The sequence below is a fragment of the Loxodonta africana genome, chromosome 13, assembly GCF_030014295.1.
Source record: "Loxodonta africana isolate mLoxAfr1 chromosome 13, mLoxAfr1.hap2, whole genome shotgun sequence".
NCBI lineage: Eukaryota > Metazoa > Chordata > Mammalia > Proboscidea > Elephantidae > Loxodonta > Loxodonta africana.
Window position 1 is genome coordinate 24,028,362 of NC_087354.1, and position 21,008 is coordinate 24,049,369.

Genomic DNA, 21,008 nt, shown 5'->3' on the forward strand with positions numbered 1-21,008 from the left:
CAAAGGACCCTGCTGGTCCCCTCAAGAAGGATCCTGAAAAGAGGTTGGCACACTTTTCCATAAAGAGCCAGATATAAATATTTTAGGCTCCTGGACCACATGGTCTCTGTCACAAACACTTAGCTCAGTCGCTGTAGCACAAAAGCAGCATCCATAGACAATACATAAATCAATGGGCATGGCTATGTTCCGATAAAACTTTATTTACAAAAACAGGCAGGGGGCCAGCTCTGGCTCACGAGCTGTAGTTTGCTGACCCGTGTTCTATACTTTTTCATCAATCCAGTTTGGGAAATCGAGTTAGTCCTGTGTCTGGTATTAAAAAAATGGCCATGTAAAACAAATGTGAAGCACTCCCGTTGCTAACATAGAAAAGTCATCCTGGACATAAGTTTAATGCGCTTTTTTTCTAAATCCCATAAAAGTTATTTGCAAGGCAATTCCATTTCTTGTCTAATGTGCCAAGGACATCACTTCTCATAGTACAGGGGAAAAAGAGCTAGCCACCTACGCCCAGAAATTATTTCCCCATGATGAAAAAGCAGCAGCAGTTTCATCAGCTGAGTGAGGCACGTTGTATGGTTTTGTTTTTCATCTAAACAGCAGCTCCTTGGAACAAGTAATTTAGGGCACTGGGGAAATGGCACACAAAATGCATTCCTTTGTGAATTCCAGGATAGGAGGTTTACAGAGCCCATAGCCGAAGACAACACAGGAGCAGCCTTTTGTTAACTATCTTGATGGTGAACAAAATACCTGCCTGCCTCACACGTCCACAGGTAAAAGAGACATTTAGTCAATGTTGCTTTATTTCTGGTGGAATGATTAAACCTCTATCGTGCCCAAATAAGAAATGGATGTGATTTTGCAACCATTTTTCTTTAAAAAGCAGAGCAAGAATTACATGGAAAATCTCTGACTTGGAGACCAAATCTGGCCTCCTGCAGCCCATGCAACACCCCGAAATCATCACCATTATGAGGAGGCAGTGTGGCAGATGAAAAACTTGTGGGACTCTGAGTGCCACACACTAACTGTGCAAAATCAGGCAACTAACTACCTTACCAACCCGAAGACTCCTTTTTCCCATCTGCAATGTGGAGGTGACAATTCCATCATCACAGCCTGTCACAGCATTCAAGGAGGGGGAAGCACTCTACAGGACATCAGTCCCATAACTGCAGTTATGTCTGGAGTTGTAAAAACGCAACATGCTTTTCCCTTGCTGGCAACTGTATCCTGAGAGCCCTCCAGCTCTCTCTGGGCCACTCACTGTCGCTCTCACTGTACCTGAGTCTGTAACAGGAGCTTTATCGTTTTCTCTGATCACTGAATGCCCTTTTGTCTGAGAGTAAGATTCTCTGCCTGGCTTTCTAGAGCTCTATTGGTCTCTTTGTCTCTATGACTCCATCTCTGCCATTTCCTGCGTCTTTCTCTACTTCATTATTTGCCTCTTTCTCAGACTATGTCCCTCTCCATCTCACTTCTTAGTGTTTCTCATCACTCTCATTTCATACTAATTCTCATTCCTAACTGACCTTAAAGAAGAACAGAGGTACACAACTTATTATTCCTTATCTTTAGTGAATTATGCTTATCAATTAATCTCAAAGAATGAATAACACTTTACGATTCTCTTCTAAAACAAACTCTAAATTTTATTGCATCCTACAGACAAATATCATCATTGATAATACTCTGTAGCTCCGTGGCTCATCCTACGAAAACAAAGATTTTCCAACCCTGTTCGGTAGTCAACTAATAGAATTTTCTTTCACTCAGCAAATGAATGAAAGAAACTCAGAGACGCTTCACAAACAATAGTTCAGTGATTCCCTCAGCATTCAAGAAAAACATCTAGACCATAAAGAGGAACAGCATAGTCTTAAGAAAGATATTTTAGTGTAAAACACTAAAACTTCATGTGTACGTACACAATAACACAGGCAGAACTGTCACTGAATCAGGCTCCTGTATTATCCCCTGGGGTCAGGGGCTCCCTGTCAGTTGAACTGAAAAACCTGCATTTAGTAACTGAAACAGATACAGGTGCTGGTGATACAAAGCTTGATGAGGCTTGGTCTCTGCCCTCAATCAACTCACAGTATAATGCAGAGGACAACTATGAAGACAGGTAATTATCACAAAGGGTGATGAGAGCTTCTCTCCACCAGAATAGAGAGAAGCAGACAGTGCTATGGCAGCCCAAGAAATAGGAGAGTTAATACCCAGAAGAGGGGGAGGACAGTGGCATCAATGAAGGGTCCAGAATAGGGGTGATACAAATGATAATCATACTGAACATTAACTACCTATATGCCAGGCATAATGTGACATGTTTTATATATAAACACATCTACTGCACTACGATTCTATAAGGTAGAATACTATTACCCCAATTTTACAGATGAGAAACTGGAACCTGCAGAAGATAAATATCCTGCCAATGGCTACACAGCCAGTGAGTGGAGGAGCCAAGATTGAAGCCCTGTCTGCTGCTGGCACCTGAGTGATAGAGCACCCCCTAGGATCAGTGGAGAGCCTTGTGACCTGAGGCTGGCGGGGAGGGGGGTGGCTGTTAAGGGCACACTATCAGGTAAGCAGAAGCAACCCCGTGGGAATGGTAACCAAACTCAACATTAAAAACACTTTTAGTTATTGTTAAATTATGTAATTGTTGTTGTTTGGTTCAGACTCACAGCGACCCTACGTACAACAGAACGGAACACCTCCAAGGTCCTGCACAATCCTAACAATGTTTGAGCCAACTGTTACAGCCACTATATCGATCCATCTCATCAAAAGCCTTCTTCGTTTTCACTGACCCTCTATCTTACCAAGTATGATGTCCCTATCCAGGAACCGGTCCCTCCTGATAACATGTCCAAAGTACATGAGACCAAGTCTCTCCATCCTCACTTCCAAGGAGCACTCTGGCTGTACTTCTTTCATGAGAGACTTGTTAGTTCATCTGGCAACGCATGGTATATTCACTTCTCGGTCAACACCATAATTCGAAGGCATCAATTCTTCTTCGGTCTTCCTTATTCACAGTCCAGATTTTGCATGCATATGAGGAATTTGAAAATATTAAGGCTTGGACCGGGTGCACCATAGTCCTCGAAGTGACATCTTTGCTTTTCAACACTTTAAAGAGGTCTTTTGCAGCAGATTTGCCCAGTGCAATATGTCATTTGATTTCTTGACTACTGCTTCCATGGGTGATTATGGATCCAAGTAAAATGAAATCCTTGACAACTTCGATCTTTTCTCCAATTACCAGGGTATTGCATATTGCTCCAGTTGTGAGAATTTCTTATTATTTACTTTTAATTATTGTGCTTTAAGCAAAAATTTACAGTTCAGGTCAGTTTCTCATACCACAATTTATACACACATTGTTATGTGACCGTAGTTACTCTCCCTATAATGTGACAGCACACTCCTCCTTTCCACCCTGTATTTTCCACGTCTGTTCAACCAGCTCCTGTCCCCTTCTGCCTTCACATCTCCCCTCTGGACGTGAGCTGTCCATTTAGTCTCACGTATCTACTTGAGCTAAGAATCACACTCTTCACAAGTTTCATTTTATGTCTTATAGTCCAGTCTAATCTTTGTCTGAAGAGTTGGCTTCAGGAATGGTTTCAGTTTGGGGTAACAGAGAATCCAGGGGCCATGTCTTCCAGGGTCCCTCCAGTCTCAGTAAGACCATTAAGTCTGGTCTTTTTACTAGAATTTGAGGTCTGCAACCCACTTTTCTCCTGCTCCATCAAGGACTCTCTGTTGCATCCCCTGTAAGGGCAGTCATCGGTGGTAGCTGGGCACCATCTAGTTCTTCCGGTCTCAGGCTGACTGGGTCTCTGGTTTATGTGGTCCTTTCTGTCTCTTGGGCTAATATTTTCCTTGGGTCTTTGGTATTCTTCATTCTCCTTTGCTCCAGGTGTGTTGGGACCAATTGATGCATCTTAAATGGTCGCTTGCTAGCTTTTAAGACCCCACACACCACTTACCAAAGTGGGATGCAGAACATTTCTTAACTTTGTTGTGCCAATGTCCCTGAAATAATGGTCCCCAGACCCCTGCCCCTGCTACTCTGTCCCTCAAAGTGTTTGGTTGTATTCAATAAACTTCTTAGCTTTTGTTTAGTCCTGTTGTGCTGACTTCCTCTGTGTTGTGTGTTGTCCTTCCCTTCACCTAAGCTAATTTTGGCTACAATCTAGTTAGGGAATCCCCCTCTCCCTTCCTCCCCACCATCAAAGAATGTTTTCTTCTGTGTTTAAACCTTTTCTTGAGTTCTTATAATAGTGGTATCAGACAATTTTTCCCGTCTGTGACTAATTTCACTCAGCATAATGCCTTTCAGATTCATCCATATTATGAGATGTTTCACGGACGCATCATTGTTCTTTATCATTGCACAGCATAATGCCTTTCAGATTCATCCATATTATGAGATGTTTTATGGACTCATCATTGCTCTTTATCATTGCATAGTATTCCACAAAAAAAAAAAAAAATCATCATTGCATTGTATTCCATAGTGTGACTATAATTTGTTTATCCATTCATTCCTTGGTGGGCACCTAGACTATTTCCATCTTTTTGTTATTATGAACAGTGCTGTAATGAACATGGGTAGCATATATCTACTCTTGTGAGGGCTCTTATTTCTCTAGAATACATTCAAGGAGTGGAACTGCTAAATCGTCTGGTAGTTCTAGTTTTTTAAGGAAGTACCAAATTGATTTCCAAAGTGGTGGTACCATTTTACCTTCACACCAGCAGTGTACAAGTGTTCCAGTCTCTCCACAACCTCTCCAACATTTATCATTTTGTGATTTTTGGATTAATGCTGCCCTTGTTGGGGTGAGATGGTATCTCATTGTAGTTTTGATTTGCATTTCTCTAATGGCCAATGATTGTGAGCATTTCCTCAGGTATCTGTTAGCAGCCTGAATGTCTTCTTTGGTGAAGTGCCTATTCATATTCTTTGCTCATTTTATAACTGGGTTGTCTTTTTCTCGTTGAGGTTTTGCAGTTTTTATAGACTTTAGAGATCACACACTGATCGGATTTGTCGTAGCCAAAAATTTTTTCCCAGTCTGAAAGTTGTCTTTTTGCTCTTTTGGTGAAGTCTTTTGATGAGCGTTAAGTGTTTGATTTTTAGGAGCTCCAGGTACCTAGTTTCGCTTCTGGTGTTTGTGCATTGTTAGTAATGTTTTGTATACTGTTTATGCCATGGATTACGGCTTCTAGCATTGTCGCTATTTTTTCATCCATGATCTTTATCATTTTAGATTTTGTATTTAGGTCTTTGATCCATTTTGAGTTAGTTTTTGTGCATGAAAATTTTTTTTTTTTTTATGAGGTATGGGTCTTGTTTCATTTTTTTTGCAGACGAATATCCAGTTACGCCAGCACCATTTGCTAAAAAGGCTGTCTTCTCCCCAGTGAACAGACTTTGGGCCCTCATCAAATACCAGCTGCTCCTAGGTGGGTAAATGTATTTCTGGATTCTCAGTACTGTTCCACTGGTCTATGCATCTGTTGTACTAGTACCAGGCTGTCTTGACTACCATGTCAGTATAATAGGTTCTAAAATCAGGTAGTGTGAGACCTCCCACTTTTTTCCTCTTTTTTGGTAATGCTTTACTTATCTGGGGCCTCTTAATGAAGCTGGTGATTTGTTTCTCCATCTCATTAAAAAATGCACTGGAATTTGGATCAAGATTGCATTGTATCTGTAGATTGATTTGGGTAGACTAGACATTTTCACAATGTTGAGTCTTCCTATCCATGAGCAAGGCATGTTTTTCCACAAGGTCTCTTTTGGTTTCTTGCAGTAGTGTCTTGTAGTTTTCTTTGTATGTGTCTTTTATGTCTCTGGTTAGATTTATTCCTAAGTAATTTATCTTCTTGGGGGCTCTTGTAAATGGTATTGATTTGGTGATTTCCTCTTCTAAGTTCTCCTTGTTGGTGTAGAGGAATCCAACTGATTTTTGTATGTTTATGTTGTATCCTGATATTCTGCTGAACTCTTCTATTAGTTCCAGTATTTTCCTGTGGATTCTTTGGTGTTTTTTGTGTATAAGATCATATCATCTGCAAATAGGAATACTTTTACTTCTTCCTTACCAATTTGGACGCACTTTATTTATCTAGCCTAACTGCTCTGGCTAGGACAGTGTTGAATAAGAGTGGTGATAAAGGGCATCCTTGTCTGGTTCCCATTCTTAAGGGGAAAGCTTTCAGACTCTCCCTTTAGGATGATGTTGATTGTATAAATGCCCTTTATTATGTTGAGGAATTTCCCCTCTATTTCTATTTTGCTGAGAGTTTTTATCATGAATGTGTGCTGGACTTTGTCAAATGCCTTTTCTGCATCAATTGATAAGATCATGTGGTTCCTGTCTTTTGTTTTATTTATGTGATGGATTACATTCATTGTTTTCCTAATGTTGAACCATCCCTGTATTTCTGGTATGGATCTCCCACCTGGTCATGGTGAATTATTTTTTTTGTATGTTGTTAAATTCTCTTGGCAAGAATTTCGTTGAGGATTTTTAGCATCTAAGTTCATGAGGGATATTGGTCTGTAATTTTCTTTTTTTGTGATGTCTTTACCTGGTTTTGGTATCAGAGTTATGCTGGCTTCACAGAATTATTATGGGAGTATTCCATCCTTTTCTATGCTCTGAAATGCCTTTAATAGTAGTGGTGTTAACGCTTCTCTGAATGTTAGGAAGAATTCTCCAGTGAACCCATCAGGGCCAGGGCTTTTTTTTGTTGGGAGTATTTTAATAACCTTTTCAATCTCTTCTTTTGTTATAGATTTATTTAGTTGTTCTACATCTGTTTGTGTTAGTTTAGGTAGGTAGTGTTTTTCTAGAAATTTGACATTTTCTCTAGGTTTTCAAATTTGTTAGAGTACAATTTTTCATAGTATTCTGTTATGATTCTTTTAATTTCAGCTGGGTCTGTTGTGATATCGCCCATCTCATTTCTTATACTGGTTATTTACTTCCTCTCCTGTTTTTCTTTTGTCAGTAGGGCCAATGGTTTATCAATTTCATTGATCTTTTCAAAGAACCAGCTTTTGGTCTTGTTAACTCCTTCAATTGTTTTTCTATTCTGTATTTAATTCTGATCTAATTTTTATTTTTTCCTTTCTTCTGGTATCCAAGGGCTTCTTTGGCTGCTCTCTTTCTATTTGTTCGAGTTATAGGGTTAATGTTTTGATTTTGGCCCTTTCTTCTTTTTGGATGTGTGCTTTTATTTTTATATATCAACCTCTGAGCACTGCTTTTGCTGTGTCCCAAAGGTTCTAGCAGTATGTGTTTTCATTCTCATTTGATTCTGTGAATTTTATTCCATCCTTTATTTCTTCTGTAACCCAATACCTTTTCAGCAAGGTGTTGTTCAGTTTCCTTGTGCTTTGGTTTTCTGTTTTTTTTTTTTTTTTCCTTGCTTTTTCTGTTATGGATTTCTACTTTAATGGCTTTATGGTCAGAAAAGATCCTTTGTAATATTTTGATGTTTTGGAGTCTCTTAAGGCTTGCTTTGTGGCCTAATACGTGGTCTACTCTGGAGAATGTCTCATGTGGACTGGAAAAGACAGTATACTTGGCTGCTGTTGGGTGGGGTGTTCTGTACATGTCTATGAGGTTAAATTGGTAGATTGTAGCATTTAGATCTTCCGTGTCTTTACTGAGCTTCTTTCTGGATGTTCTGTCCTTCATTAAAAGTGGTATGTTGAAGTCTCCTACTATTATTCTGGAGCTGTCTATCTCAGTTTTCAATGTTGTTAGGGTTTGCTTTACGTATGTTGGAGCCCTGTCGCTGGGTACATAAATATTTATTGTGGTTACGTCCTCCTGGTGTATCGACCCTTTAATCATTATATAGTGTCCTTCCTTATCCTTTGTGGTGGATTTTACTTTAAAGTCTATTTTGTTAGAAACAAATATTGCCACTCCTGCTCTTTTTTGATTATTGTTTGCTTGATATTTTTTTTCCATCCTTTGAGTTTTAGTTTGTGTCTTTAAGTCTAAGGTGTGTCTCTTGTAGGCAGCATATAGATGGATCATGTCTTTTTTTATCTATTCTGGACTCCTTGTCTCCTTATTGGTGCATTTAATCCATTTACAGTCAGCATAATTATTGATAGGTATGAGTTTGGTGCTGTCATTCTGCTGTATTTTGTGTGTGTGTGTATGTATTGACAGTTTCTTTGTTCCACTTAATTTTCTGTGCTGTTTTTCTTTATGTATTTTCTTTCCATCTCTTTCATTGTTGTTGATTTTGTATTAGCTGAGTCTTTATGTTTTTCTTGCTTTTTATTTTGATGTGTGGGGCTGTTAGTTTCCTTTGTGGTTACCTTAATATTTACCCCTACTTTTCTAAGTTTAAACCAATCTTTTACTTCTTTATGCCACCTTGACTTCTTTTCCATATGAAGGTTCTATGACTACATTACTTAGTCCCTCTTTTTGTTTTACTGTTGTCATCTTTTACATATTGACATTTCTGTTTCCCTATTTTCAGTGTTTTAGCTTTGACTTATTTTTGTGGCTTCCTTATCTGGGTTAATATCTGGTTTTCTGTTCTGTGTTCTAGTCTTGAGTTGTTACCTGATGGTATTGATTTTCTAACTGGAGGACTCCCCTTAGTATTTCTTGTCATTCTGGTTTGGTGTTTACAAATTCCCTAAACTTCTGTTTATCTGGAAACGCTCTAACTTCTCCAACATATTTGAAAGACAATTTTGCTGGATACACAATTCTTGGCTAGCAATTTTCTTCCTTCATATGTGTCATCCCATTGCCTTCTTGTCTGCACTGTTTCTGCTGGGTAGTCCAAGCCTTAGTCGTATTCACTCTTCTTTGTAGATGACTTTCTGTTTATCCCTAACCACTCTTAAAACTATCTTTGGTTTTGGCAAGTTTGATTATAATGACTTGGTGACTTTCTTTTGGGATCTTCCTTGTGTAAGGCTCAATCAGCATCTTGGATAAATATCTTCTCATCTTTCACGATATCAGGAAGTTTTCTGCTAACAAATCTTCAACAATTCTCTCTGTATTTTCTGTTATTTCCCCACCTCATTCTCGCACTCCAATCACTTGCAGGTTATTCCTCTTGATAGAGTCCCACGTAATTCTCAGGATTTCTTCATTTTTTAAATTGTCTTATCTTCTTTTTCCTCAAATAAGTTGGTGTCAAGTGCTATATCATCAATCTCATTAGTTCTGACTTCTACTGCCTCAATTCTGCTCCTGAGACTTTCTACTGAGTTGTACAATTCTGAAATCTTATTGTTAATCTTCCGGATTTCTGTTTGTTGTCTCTCTATGGATTCTTGCAGCCTATTAAATTTGTCCCTATACTCTTCTATAATCTTCTTAAGTTCCTCTATTGCTTAGCCTGTGTTTTCCTTGACTTATTATATATTTTGCCCGATTCTCCTTCCCAATCTCTTGAAGAATTCTGATAGTAATCTTTTGTATTATATTTCCGGTAATTCCAGGAATTTATCATCCTTTGGTAGATTCCTTGATTCTTTGTTTTGGGAGCCTGCTGAAGCCATCACAGTCTGCCTCTTTATGTGATTTGATATTGACTGTTTTCTCTGAGCCATCAATAAAAAAAAAAAATTTTTTTTTAATCAATAACTTATTATATTTACTTATTTTATGTTTGCTTACTGTGTCCTAGCTTCTTCTTTTGTTTTGATATGCCTAAATAGTCTGCTCATGTGAGCTAGTTTAATTATTGGTGCCTCTGAAGCACTAATGTCCTGTCACCAGGTGGTGAGAGCTGTTACTAGGTGTATGAGCCCAGGAGTCCATTACTTTTCTTGTATGGATTCAGCTCAGATGTCTAGGTAGTTGGTCACCACATGTGTGGTGCAGACTGTCGCCTACAATCCTAGATGGGCAGGGGTGATTGGTGTAGGCACAGGTATCTGGCTGCAGTAGTGCAACACGTGCTGAGTAAGGCAGGGGGCAGATGGGTTCCCCTGAGTGTCTGGAAAGAAAGCATGTCCTGTTCCCTAGAGCACGGAGGTGAGTGGGTTTTGCAGCCAGACTATGGGCACACAATGCTATTGGCTGTAAGGACTGAGAGGCACCACTCATCCTCAGACCCTATTGCAGGCAGTTAGGTGGTGTGGGTAGAGTCACCAGTCCTCAGGCCCCTGATGTAGGTTGGTGAGGACCTTGCTTAATAGGCAGAGTAGTGTCAAATGTCACAAACCTGCCTTTCTACCATATAGCTGATACAGTCGAAGTTAGGCTTCAGGTATATACCTTGTTGTACTGTGCTAATGAAGGCCTGCACTGTTGAAATAGGCCCACACTAGTTTATACAGGGGTGAAAGGCATTCAAAGCCCACGGACTCCTTACACCAGTGCCTAGGCAAAGGAGCTGTGCCTGCCCTGAGTTTCTGGTTTAGGGGAGTTGGCTGATCATTTTTTTCTGTTTATTAATTTGTTCCCTCTCCATGGCCGGGAGAATGGCTCAGAGTGCATAACCAGTCCTACTTCTGGAACCAGGGGACACAGCAATCTCTGAAGCTGACACGGGACCCAGTGCAGAGCGGGGAGGGGGAAGATAAATGGGAGAAAGGTTTTTTCCAAAGGAGTGTTTTTTGATCTGTGCAGTAAGTTAGATGCATGTACTTACTTTTCCCTATTGAGGGCTTCTGGAGGGTTAAACAGACTCTACCGCTTGGTCTCTCCCGATGTGGAAAACGCATCCCAAGTGCCACTGTTTGCTGATCCAGCCTACAGAATGCCAGTTCCTGCTGGATCAGGTGTGGCAACTTCTCGTGCTTCTGAACTGACTCTCCCTCCCCCTGCCACTCAGTCCGATTCCTCAACTTTTCCTTTGATGTTCAGGGCTCCTAGATTATCATATGTAATCGATTTATCTGTTTTTTTCTGGTCTTTGTTGTAAGAGGGATCACAGGAAGTATCTGACTACTACGCCATCTTGGCCCTGACGCCCTGATTTTTTTAAGTTGAGGTGCAATCCATACTGAGGCTTTGCTCTTCATCAGTAAGTGCTTCAAGTCCTCTTCGTTTTGACAAAGTTGTGTCATCTGCATATCGCAAGTTGTTAATGAGTCTTCCACCAAACCTGATGCCCTGTTTTTCTTCATTCAGTCCAGCTTCTTGGATTATCTACTCAGACTGAGAAGTCTGTTGAAATACTTTGACCCACACCTTTCCTGATTTTAAACCACACAGTATCCTCTTGTTCTGTTCAAACTGCCTCTTGGTCTATGTACAGGTTCCTCATGAGTAAAATTAAGTATTCCAGAATTCCCATTAGTTGCAATGTTATCCATAATTTGTTATGATCCACACAGTTGAATGCCTTTGCATCATCAATAAAACACAGGTAAACATCTTTCTGGTATTTTTAGCCAAGATCCATTTAACATAAGGAATGATATCCCACATTCCAAGTACTCTTCTGAATCCAACTTGATGTGCTGAATCCTACTGATGCACTGCGACAACCGTTTTTGAATTATCTTCAGCTAAATTTTACTTGTGTGTGATATTAATGATAATACTGTTTAATAATTTCCACATTCGGTTGGATCATCTTTCTTGGAACGGGCACAAATATGGATCTCTTCCAGTTGGCTGGCCAGGGAACTATCTTCCAAATTTCTTTGCATAGATGAGCGAGCACCTCCAGCATTGCATCTGTTTGTTGAAACATCTCAATTGGTATTCCGTCAATTCCTGGTGCCTTGTTTTTCTCCAATACCTTCAGTGCAGCTTGGACTTCTTCCTTCCTTCAATATCATCGGCTCTAGATCATATGCTACATTAAATATATATGTGTGTGTGTGTGTATACATACATACACACACACACACACATATATATACTTTTAGTTTTTTTAGTTTTACTTTTGAGTTTTTTTTCCGACGGCAGCAGGTTTTCTTTTCTTTTTTTTTTATTTATATATATACTTTTAGAAACACTGGATTAAGGTTGTTGTTCCTATTTCTCAACCAATATGAGAAATGCTTTTAATTAAATGCCACAAATAGTTGTACTTCTAGGAACTAATTTATTGTTTCCTCCACTGTAATTACCCCTACCCAAAGGCTATTAAATGGTGTGATTATAGCTGGATTTCCCTTTTTGCTTTGGTTGCCAGGAATATCAGGCTCAAACCTGCTGCCACCTAGAGCAATGGCGTGTGACACCATGGTTGCATGTAAGCATTTTATTTCTTTTTCTTCCTGGTCTTCAAATTCTAATTGTAATTCCACAAGAGTGTACTGCTCAGATACCACCTCTAACAACTGAGTCAGCTTCAACTCATGACAACCTTATGTATAACAGAACAAAAGGTTGCAAGGTCTAGTACCACCATCATGATCATTGGTAGGTTCAAAGAAAAAAATTTCAAACAGGGCACAAAATCATTATATCTAAATACCTCAAGAGTAAGCCACCAGACAGGTAGGTTAAGTCCTGAGTACCAAGATAAGTCTCCTTCCACCTAATTACGTCCTCTCTTGGAAATGAACTCTACAGATGAACTGATAAGACCATGATACTATTACCAAAGCTTGTGTGTCCAGATGTAAGATAAACACAAGTTAGGATAAAATGGCCCCAGCTCACATGTGGCATTAAGAAACCTTCCAGAAGAATAAGAAAGTCTAATTTTGGCATCAGGGCAGTGGCAGAAACAGCCACACAAATTACAAGTTCATTGACATCTACCTACCCACACTACCTCACTGTTCTTATCCAGCTTTCAATCCTTCCACCATTAGTCCAGTCTCAGGCACCATATACCCTCAGCTTCATCTGACACACCGTGATCGCAGGACCAACAGATGTGACCGTTGAAGGAAATATGGCGGGTGCTCTAGCTCCTTCCCTTCATTTTACTGGGAGAAAGCTGAAACACAGAGGAAGGAAATAATACACCTAGAATCACATACCTATAAGTGACAGGGATGTCTCCTGACGCCCAGTCCACTGTTATCTCTACCACTGTTAGAAGAAAAAGTAGACACTATCACTGCTTGGTCTCACTTCCTCATGTGTTAAACTTTCTACCACTTGTTGGATGCATGTTACCCTGTTCAAGGTGCTGACAATGCTACACCAGCAGGTACTAAAATATGAACCAACAGGTATACCCACAGTTGAACAAAGAAATGGAAACGTTAACATAAGTGCACAATGCGACAGCAGCACCCCTTCCTTCTAGAGACACATGTGGGATCCTAGAGAAGGGACGGGTAAGGACAGGAATTGGCTGGGAAGCACCAACTTTACCTCGAGCAAGAGAAAGAGCTGCCCTTCCTCCCACTCCACATGATCCCTCTGCCCAGTCCAGCCTTCCTGCCTCCTGAAGACCTTCCTCCATCACTTTGACCTCCTTCCTTTCCCTTCATCCTTATCCTCTTCACTGACTCCTCACCTACCCTATCCACAGACTTTCTCAACTTCCGTCCATATAAAAACAACTCACCTTTCTTGTCATTGCCATCCTCCTTCCTTTCCCTCTGTCCTGCATCTCTAAAGAAAGTCTACATCTGCTGGGTACATTTGCCTGTTTCCTATGCTCAAGTCAGCCCAGTGCAACGAAGCCTCTGCTGCTATTGCTGCTATGGCCACAGGAAGCTGCTCTTGGTAAAGGTTCCAATGACCTTCTACTTTTTAAGTGCAATTGTTACTTCCCTGTCCTTATCATACCAGTGTCCATGTGATCTCTGACACAGCTGACCACTCCCTCTGTGACTTGCACGACTTAGCTGTCTTCAATTCTCCTCTTATTTCCCTGCTTGCTCCTTTTCCTCCTTCTCCTCACCTTCTCTTGTTCTCTACAGGCCAGAATTCTCCAAGGTCACATCCCTGACTTGAGTCATTGGATTGTTCTCACTGGGAAATCCTTACATTCTCCCGTCACTGACATGCTGATGACACTCATAGCTCCCTGCAGTCTGCACTGTGCCTCTGTGCTCCACACCCCACATCTGACTATGACCAGCCCTCTCTCCCTGGGTGGCCACAACAAGCACCAGACTCAGGTCCCCAAGCAGAATTCTGCTCTCCACCACCTGCTCGGTGCAGCCCACTCTCAGATCCCCTCTCCAGGAGCATCAGTACCTCCCTGATATTGACCCAGGCCCAGGCCCAAGAACCTGACGGGCTCCCAGGTTTCCATATCCTGCCAGTCGCCAAGTCCTATTGCTGCTCCTCCTCAGTCTTGCTCTCTCTCTCTCTCTCCCTTTATCCCTCCTCCAGATCCTGACTATCTCGGTTCAGCTGCTCGTCATCTCTTTCCTGAGCTGCAAGTGCATCTTCCCTGGCCATCCCCTATCCTCTCTCCCCTATTCCAATCCATGTCCATCCTCCAATCTTCATCAGGTTGTTGTCCTGCTTAAAAATTCTCAGCGAAGGCCACTGCCAACTGGAAAGGCCCAAGCTCCTTGTCTTGGGTTCTAGACCCACCATGATCTGGCTGCATTCTGCCCCTCTGGCCGCCTTTCCTGCAGCAATCCCTAGTTGTACTTTCCTACATTGGCCTGGGTCCTTCTCATCCCCCAACCTCTAAAAGGGTTAAAACGCCACCCATCCCCTACTCCATGCTCACCTTGAAATCCCTCTTTCTTCATCAGCATGCAGCTCCAATACTACCTCCTCCCCGAATCCTTCCCTGCATCCACTTTCTCGTGTGCTGCCATAGTACCTGACAGATTTCCATGCTGGGGTCATTATTTAGGCACATCTATCTCCCCCATGGGAAACCCTGATGGCGTAGTGGTTAAGTGCTACGGCTGCTAACCAAAGGGTTGGCAGTTTGAATCCAACAGGTGCTCTTTGGAAACTCTACAGGGCAGTTCTATTCTGTCCTGTAGGGTTGCTATGAGTTAAAATCAACTCGATGGCGCTGGGTTTGGGTTTTTTTTGTTGTTGTTGTTGTTTATCTCCCCCATGAAGCCTGAAAGCTCCTTGAGAGTAAGGGCATCTTATCACATCTGCCCCCTGGCTCCTGAGCACAGTGCCAGGCGCATGGTGGCTAAGCCAGGGCCACTGCATACAGTTGGACAGGATGTACACTTTCTTGCACAAAGATGTCTGGCTAAGGTGGCAGGAGAAGACTGCATTCAGCCCACACTCTATTCACCCAAGTCACGTGCACTGGCATGGGGCTGTGTCTACCGGAGGAAGAGGCGCCAATTTCTAAAGCGCCCAGTATCTCTATATGGCTGAGCAGCATACAAGCCCTCCAGGATTTTGGCGAATACACACCCATAAGCTCCCCCTGCCCTTCTGCAGCTCAGCAGTGGGCCTGACCCCTTCGTGCAAGAACCTAAATAAGCATGCCAGCCAAGCTGCACTATCTGCTCCCAAGGGTGCTTTACCCAGAGACACTTCTCAACTGGCCACACTCATGCTAATTAGCTCCTTGAAAACAGAAGCGTACAAGCCCTGGTCACACGTTCAATACGATGTTGAGCAACATCAGACATCTTGGGCAGTTCCCAGAGCTGGGAGGGAAAACACACATGGGCCCAGGACAAAAACTAGCCAAGCTTTGGCCTCAACAAGCCACAAAGCCATCTGTTCCTCAGGTTTCCTGCAGTTTCTTCTCACGTCTGCCGTTGCTCTGTGAGCTGTTCTCATTTCCTTTCGTTGTCAAGTATCACTTAGTAAAGAAGCTCTGAGGATCAGCTGGACTATGTGCCAGGCACCAGGCCAGAGATGTGGGGACTGTGGTGCGTTTAATTACTTTTGTGTGTGGCCTTTCCAGCCATGGTCTTGTAAGTCCCACCCAGGTGACTGTGATAGGGTAATTGTGGCCTACCAAGGGGATTGGCCAGTTTTGCCTTAAAAGAGAGCCAATTCCAGAGCAGAGAGGAGGAGCTCACCACCACCAAGGAAGGAGAGACCCAGCAGCAGGAGATGGTCCGGTGGACTTCTCAGCCCATGGAGAGACAGAGCTGAGTGCCTTTGGGCAGAGACTGAGGGCCAGGGAGAGGTGTGCCTGTGAGCACAGCTGGGAAGAGGCTATCCTGATGGAAGAACTGTATTCTGAGTGTTCCTGAGCCTGAATTGTAACCGTTACTTCCCTAATAAAGCCCGTTAATTGTGAGTATGGTCTGTGAGTTCTGTGTGGCCATTGCAACGAATTATTGAACCTAGTAGAGAGTGTTGTGCAAGGGACACTTGATGGTCAGAATTGGTAGAAATGATAACTTAAATGTGCACTGGAGATGCAATGACTAAGAACGTGATTCAAAAAATAAAAAAGGAATAAAATGAAACAATAAAAATTATGTATTTAACACAAAAGAAGGTAATAAAGAAGGAACAAAGGGACACAAAAGACATAAGGAACACAAGTTACAAAATGACAGATGTCATCCCAACCATATCAATAGGAGCAAAATTTTGGGGTGGTAGAAATATTTTAAAACTGGATTATAGTGATGATTGCCAACTATAAATTTACCAAAAACTCACTGTACATTTACAATGGATGAATTTAAAGGTATACAAATTTTACCTCCAACCCAAAACCAAAAACGATTGCCGTGGAGTCAATTCCGACTCACAGCGATCCTACAGGACAGAATAGAACTGCCCCATAGAGCTTCCAAGAAGCGGCTGGTGGATTTGAACTGCTGACTTTTTTTGGATTAGCAGCCGAGGGTGTACTCCTGCATGGGGCCCAGGATTTGGCATTTTGAAACCTCTCCCTGAGATTCCCACACTGTTTAAAGCCTCATCCTCGTGGATGGCTTCCCCTAGAGGTCTGAACAGCTCATCAGCTGTGAGCGTACTAACTAACTAGCCTTTCCTTCCTTCCAGAACCATGCCTGGTGGCTTGTTCACCCCAAGGAGAGAACAAAGGGTTTCCTTTTGGGCATTACTTTTTGTGGATGGAAAATACGAGGAATCAAGAGTAAAATTTAGAGCAGTATTTTTCAATCTTTTTCTTCCCCCCTCTAAAAACCCCTTGAGAGCCTTCGGGGACATTTTTTCCCCCCACTGTGACATCTTAATACCACAGATACACTGCATATCTGTTTATATACTGTACGTATATTTATCTTTTACACATAAACAGAGTAAGATTTTTCTTCACCACCCCCTCCCCCCAAGAAGCAATTTTCACTCCTTTAGGGGTGACTGTATCGCCCCCATTGAGAACGCCTGCGCTGGGGTCTCATGGTGAAGGAAAGAAGAAGACCAGACACAGTGAACATGGCGTCCCACCGAGACCAAGCATAATGCTAGCATCTTACAGATTTAAATGTTAAACCCCTCTGGCAGAATTTTTCCAGATCAACTGAAAATGAGGGCAGCCTTCTTAGCCCCTCCAGGCAAGACCCAAATGGCTCTGGGGCCAGAGAACATTGATGCCAAGCCAGATGAGAATAATCACAGAAATGAGATGGCCTGGGTTTAATAATGCTGGAAGTCAGAAGAGACACAGTGTTTGGAGAAACTGAATAGACAAGCAGGTATATGATACTATAAGAAATATTACCAAATGTAAAAGAAAATGTGCAATCTGGAAAGACTGGTTCTCAGCGTCTAGAATGGAGGCATCCATCCAGTTGGATATCCAGGGAAGTGCATTTTTAACCTCTGTAAGAAAGGGGCTACTGACTAGCTTGGGACAAGGAAGCTGAGAACATGTTCTGTACTCTAGTGATATGGGAACCTGGCTCTGTTTCTCAGTGAGATCATGGCCCCGAGGTGGAGGCCCAGCCCTTGGCAGGTGTGCAACCCAAGCAGGGAGCCCAGTGCATGACGCATGGTCACCAGATGCAACCCCAGGGAATGCTGGAGCCCTACAATGCTAATCACGCCACACATCTCCCTTTGACTCCATGCTTAGAAAATAAGATGTGTTGAAGAGACACCTTCAGGAAAGCAAAGAACACCAGAAAGAAACCAGGAGAGTGTGCTTTCTGCATTTCATTCAATTTCTAATCATCAAACTCTGTGTGTCTAGGGTTAAGATCCCCTCTCGCACTCAAGTTCACCTGGCTCTGTCTCCCCACCTCCATTACAGCTTCCCTCCCCTACACACCCCTTCTCATCTGACATGTAGAACACTGCAGAAGGCCTCAACAGTCAGAAAACTAACAGCCAGCCATGCAGTTGCAGCCTGTGGACATCTAGCTCCAAGGCTGCCCTCTCACACTGCTGCAGGGTCCTGGGCTACAGGGGAGACTGGGCTTAGTACATGGGAACAAGCTCATCCCCTTGGCCACCAGCATCTAGGGAGACTGACTTTATTGAGATGACAGTCCCAGCGTTTGGGTCAGCAGAGAAAACACCAGCAACAAAGTGTTCTGAGAGATGAGCCAGGATGAAGGAAAGAATAAGAAACCAGAAGGCTGTGATTTTCGCTTCTGATCCAAAGAATGTGAAAACTGGGATGGGAGATGAGTGGTAACATCCAACTGCTTAATTCTAATGTTTTTACTTGAAAAAGTAACACTTTCAATATCAGTGACAGTGTGGTAGGAACATAACATACATTAGCGTTAATTCTTACAACCTTCCGACTGACAAAAATGCATTCTATCTCCTTTTTCCAGGAGACAGAAGATCAAAAAGTTATATAACTTTCACAAAATCACACAGCTAGAAAGTGTCAGAGAAAGGATTTGAACCCAGGGCTGTCCAGTTCCTAAGCTCATGATACCTCTTGGCTCAAACATCACTGGCATCATAGAGACATTTTTTTAAAATTAAATTAACCAAGTACAATTCCAACCATTCTCTCACAAGATATGGCACTTTCTGCTGACAAATATCTTAGGTATGGCTCACCTTCACTCACACCAGGAAGCATGTCGGTCCAGCAGAAACACTTCCACATGCCATTTCTGCCTGGACTTCCACCTCTGAGAAGCAACCGTGACTGTACCACAGACCTGACTTTTACTTTGTTGACAGATAAAGTGTTTTCAGCTTTGTGATGGGGCCATCCCTCTGAACCCTCATCCGGAAAGTAACAGGCTAGATTACCCGGCAGGTATCGTCCACCTTCTCACTGACAGAGTACAGACAGACACCTTTATAAACACAAGAAAGGGCCCTGCCTTAGTTCTAGGAGAGTCCCTGGGTGGTGTAAATGGCTAATGCATTAGGCCCCCACCTGAAAGGTCAGAGGTTTGAATCCCAGAGGTGAGCCGGAAGCAAGGCCTGGTCATCTACGTCCGAAAATCGGCCACTGAAAACCCTACGGAGCAGAGTTCTACTCCAACACACATGGCGTTGCCACGAGTTGGAGTCAACTTGACAGCAACTGATAAGACCATGCCTGTTTCTTCAGTTCCAGCATCTATCCCTGGAGTTAGCTGTAATTTCCTAAATAGAAGAGAACCTAATGGGAATACTAAACATTGGAAATGGAGGAAATCAAGCTTCTTCAGAGGTACAAAACCACAAACGAGTTAAGTGGTTTTACTGAATAGTTTCCTACTCAGAAACAAGATACTGGTGGTTTTGACTGAGGGTGGATTGAGACAGTTCAACATCCCCCCATACTGTCTAGTTAAAAAATCTATGTGGGCTCCAAAGAGAAGATCTGCATTTATTAGAAGTGAAGAACATAATAAAAATGCAAAACACCGCATGATAATTTAATAACCTGTGATGATAAATGCCACAGCACTTGGGAACTCAGAAGATTAAATAGGAGAAAGCTGGAGTGAACGCTTGTTGCAATAACCCTAAATGTTTGGACGGGAGGAGTAAAGAAAATAGCTTCAATATCTCATATAATATGAATTAAGACAGATTATTAAGAACTACTCGAAGCCCTCATGAATCAACGGTACTGGCTGGGAGACCAGATGGCAAGCCACAGTAATTTCCTCCCAGTAATCAAATGTTAGTTTCATTTGCAAAAAGCTTCCATATGGAATCTAGCCTCAATAAAACATTCTGTGCTGGCCCTCAACGATCAATATGGTTGAGCTAGCTAGCCTCTTCTACAGGCGAGCACGCTCATTTCAAAACAGCCCTAAATCCTAGGGCTTGGTAATAGGTTTCGCATATAGTAAAGTTGCGCAGCAAAAAGCATCATATTGAACTTCTTGACACTTCCTTCCCCGTTTCATTAAGAAATGGATCCACAGCTAGAGGCAGTGCTTTGGAGTTGACCATCATATTGTTAATATCTCTAGTGATCAAGTCCCATTTCTTCTGCCCGGACACCCAGTAACTTCATCGTGTTCATAATACAGGGTTGGTTGTATACAGGAGTCACATCGCCTTCATGCCCATAGGTCATTTTGCTTGAAAAGTTTCTTTTTTCATGTAAAATAATGTAAAATACATGCCCTCAAATGTAGTTTTGAAGACTGGACTTGAAGAGACATGCCTACACTGCTACAGGCTGTGAAATAATTGCCAGGGAACTCTGTTCCCAAAGGAAAAGCAAAAGGCCTGAGATATCTGTGTCTTCACAAAGCCAGTGCTTCGAGTCTCTAGTAGGAGCTCACAGCCAGGAGTCCACGATGCCCACGTGGACACAGCACAGTGGATTCCACCTTGAGTCTTGAGTTTTTGCAGGCTAGTTACAAACCTGCTTCTGCCACTTCCCTGAATTCAGAGGCCCTGGAGGGTCACTCACTGTTCCGGGCCTCTGCGTAGCAGGGACTTTGAGTAAGCCCTTGCTAGGTCAAGCGTGGCTTGGAGACCAGCAGCACTGGCATCATCTGTCTTTTAGAAATGCAGAATCTCAGATTCCACCCCACACAAACGGAGTCAGAGTCCGCATTTTAACAAGATGCCCATGCATGCACATTAAAGCTGAGAAACACTGCCTCAGGCTACGCGGCATATAAGCTTCCACCCCTGACCGCATGGCGTCACATGCTTCTTAGCAGCTTCCTAAAGTACAGGAGGAGATTCGAGTCCACCCAGAGGTACCTCGGAAGAAAGGCCTAGAGATCTACTTCTGAAAAATCAGCTGTTGAAAACCCTACA

The 21,008-nt window shown here is 42.4% G+C and overlaps 1 protein-coding gene and 1 long non-coding RNA gene across 6 annotated transcripts in view; one reads left to right on the forward strand and one right to left on the reverse strand.

Annotated features, from left to right (window-relative positions):
* The window catches only part of LOC135227255 (uncharacterized), a 103,986-nt gene extending 90,692 nt beyond the window's left edge, over positions 1 to 13,294 (forward strand). The window contains exons 3-4 of the long non-coding RNA XR_010317373.1: positions 2,408 to 2,596; positions 2,694 to 13,294. This is a non-coding gene — a long non-coding RNA (uncharacterized LOC135227255). The remainder of the gene's footprint in view (positions 1 to 2,407; positions 2,597 to 2,693) is intronic.
* SLCO3A1 (solute carrier organic anion transporter family member 3A1) overlaps positions 1 to 21,008 on the reverse strand; it is a 350,355-nt gene that overhangs the window by 284,196 nt on the left and 45,151 nt on the right. Inside the window, exon 1 of one of the 5 annotated variants that reach the window (XM_064267085.1) lies at positions 13,516 to 16,605. The exons of the other annotated variants lie outside the window; for them this stretch is intronic. Coding sequence (XP_064123155.1) covers positions 13,516 to 13,560 — 45 coding nt within the window. The 5' untranslated portion in view covers positions 13,561 to 16,605. Of the gene's footprint in view, positions 1 to 13,515; positions 16,606 to 21,008 lie in introns of those variants that run through there. 5 annotated transcript variants of the gene reach the window in all.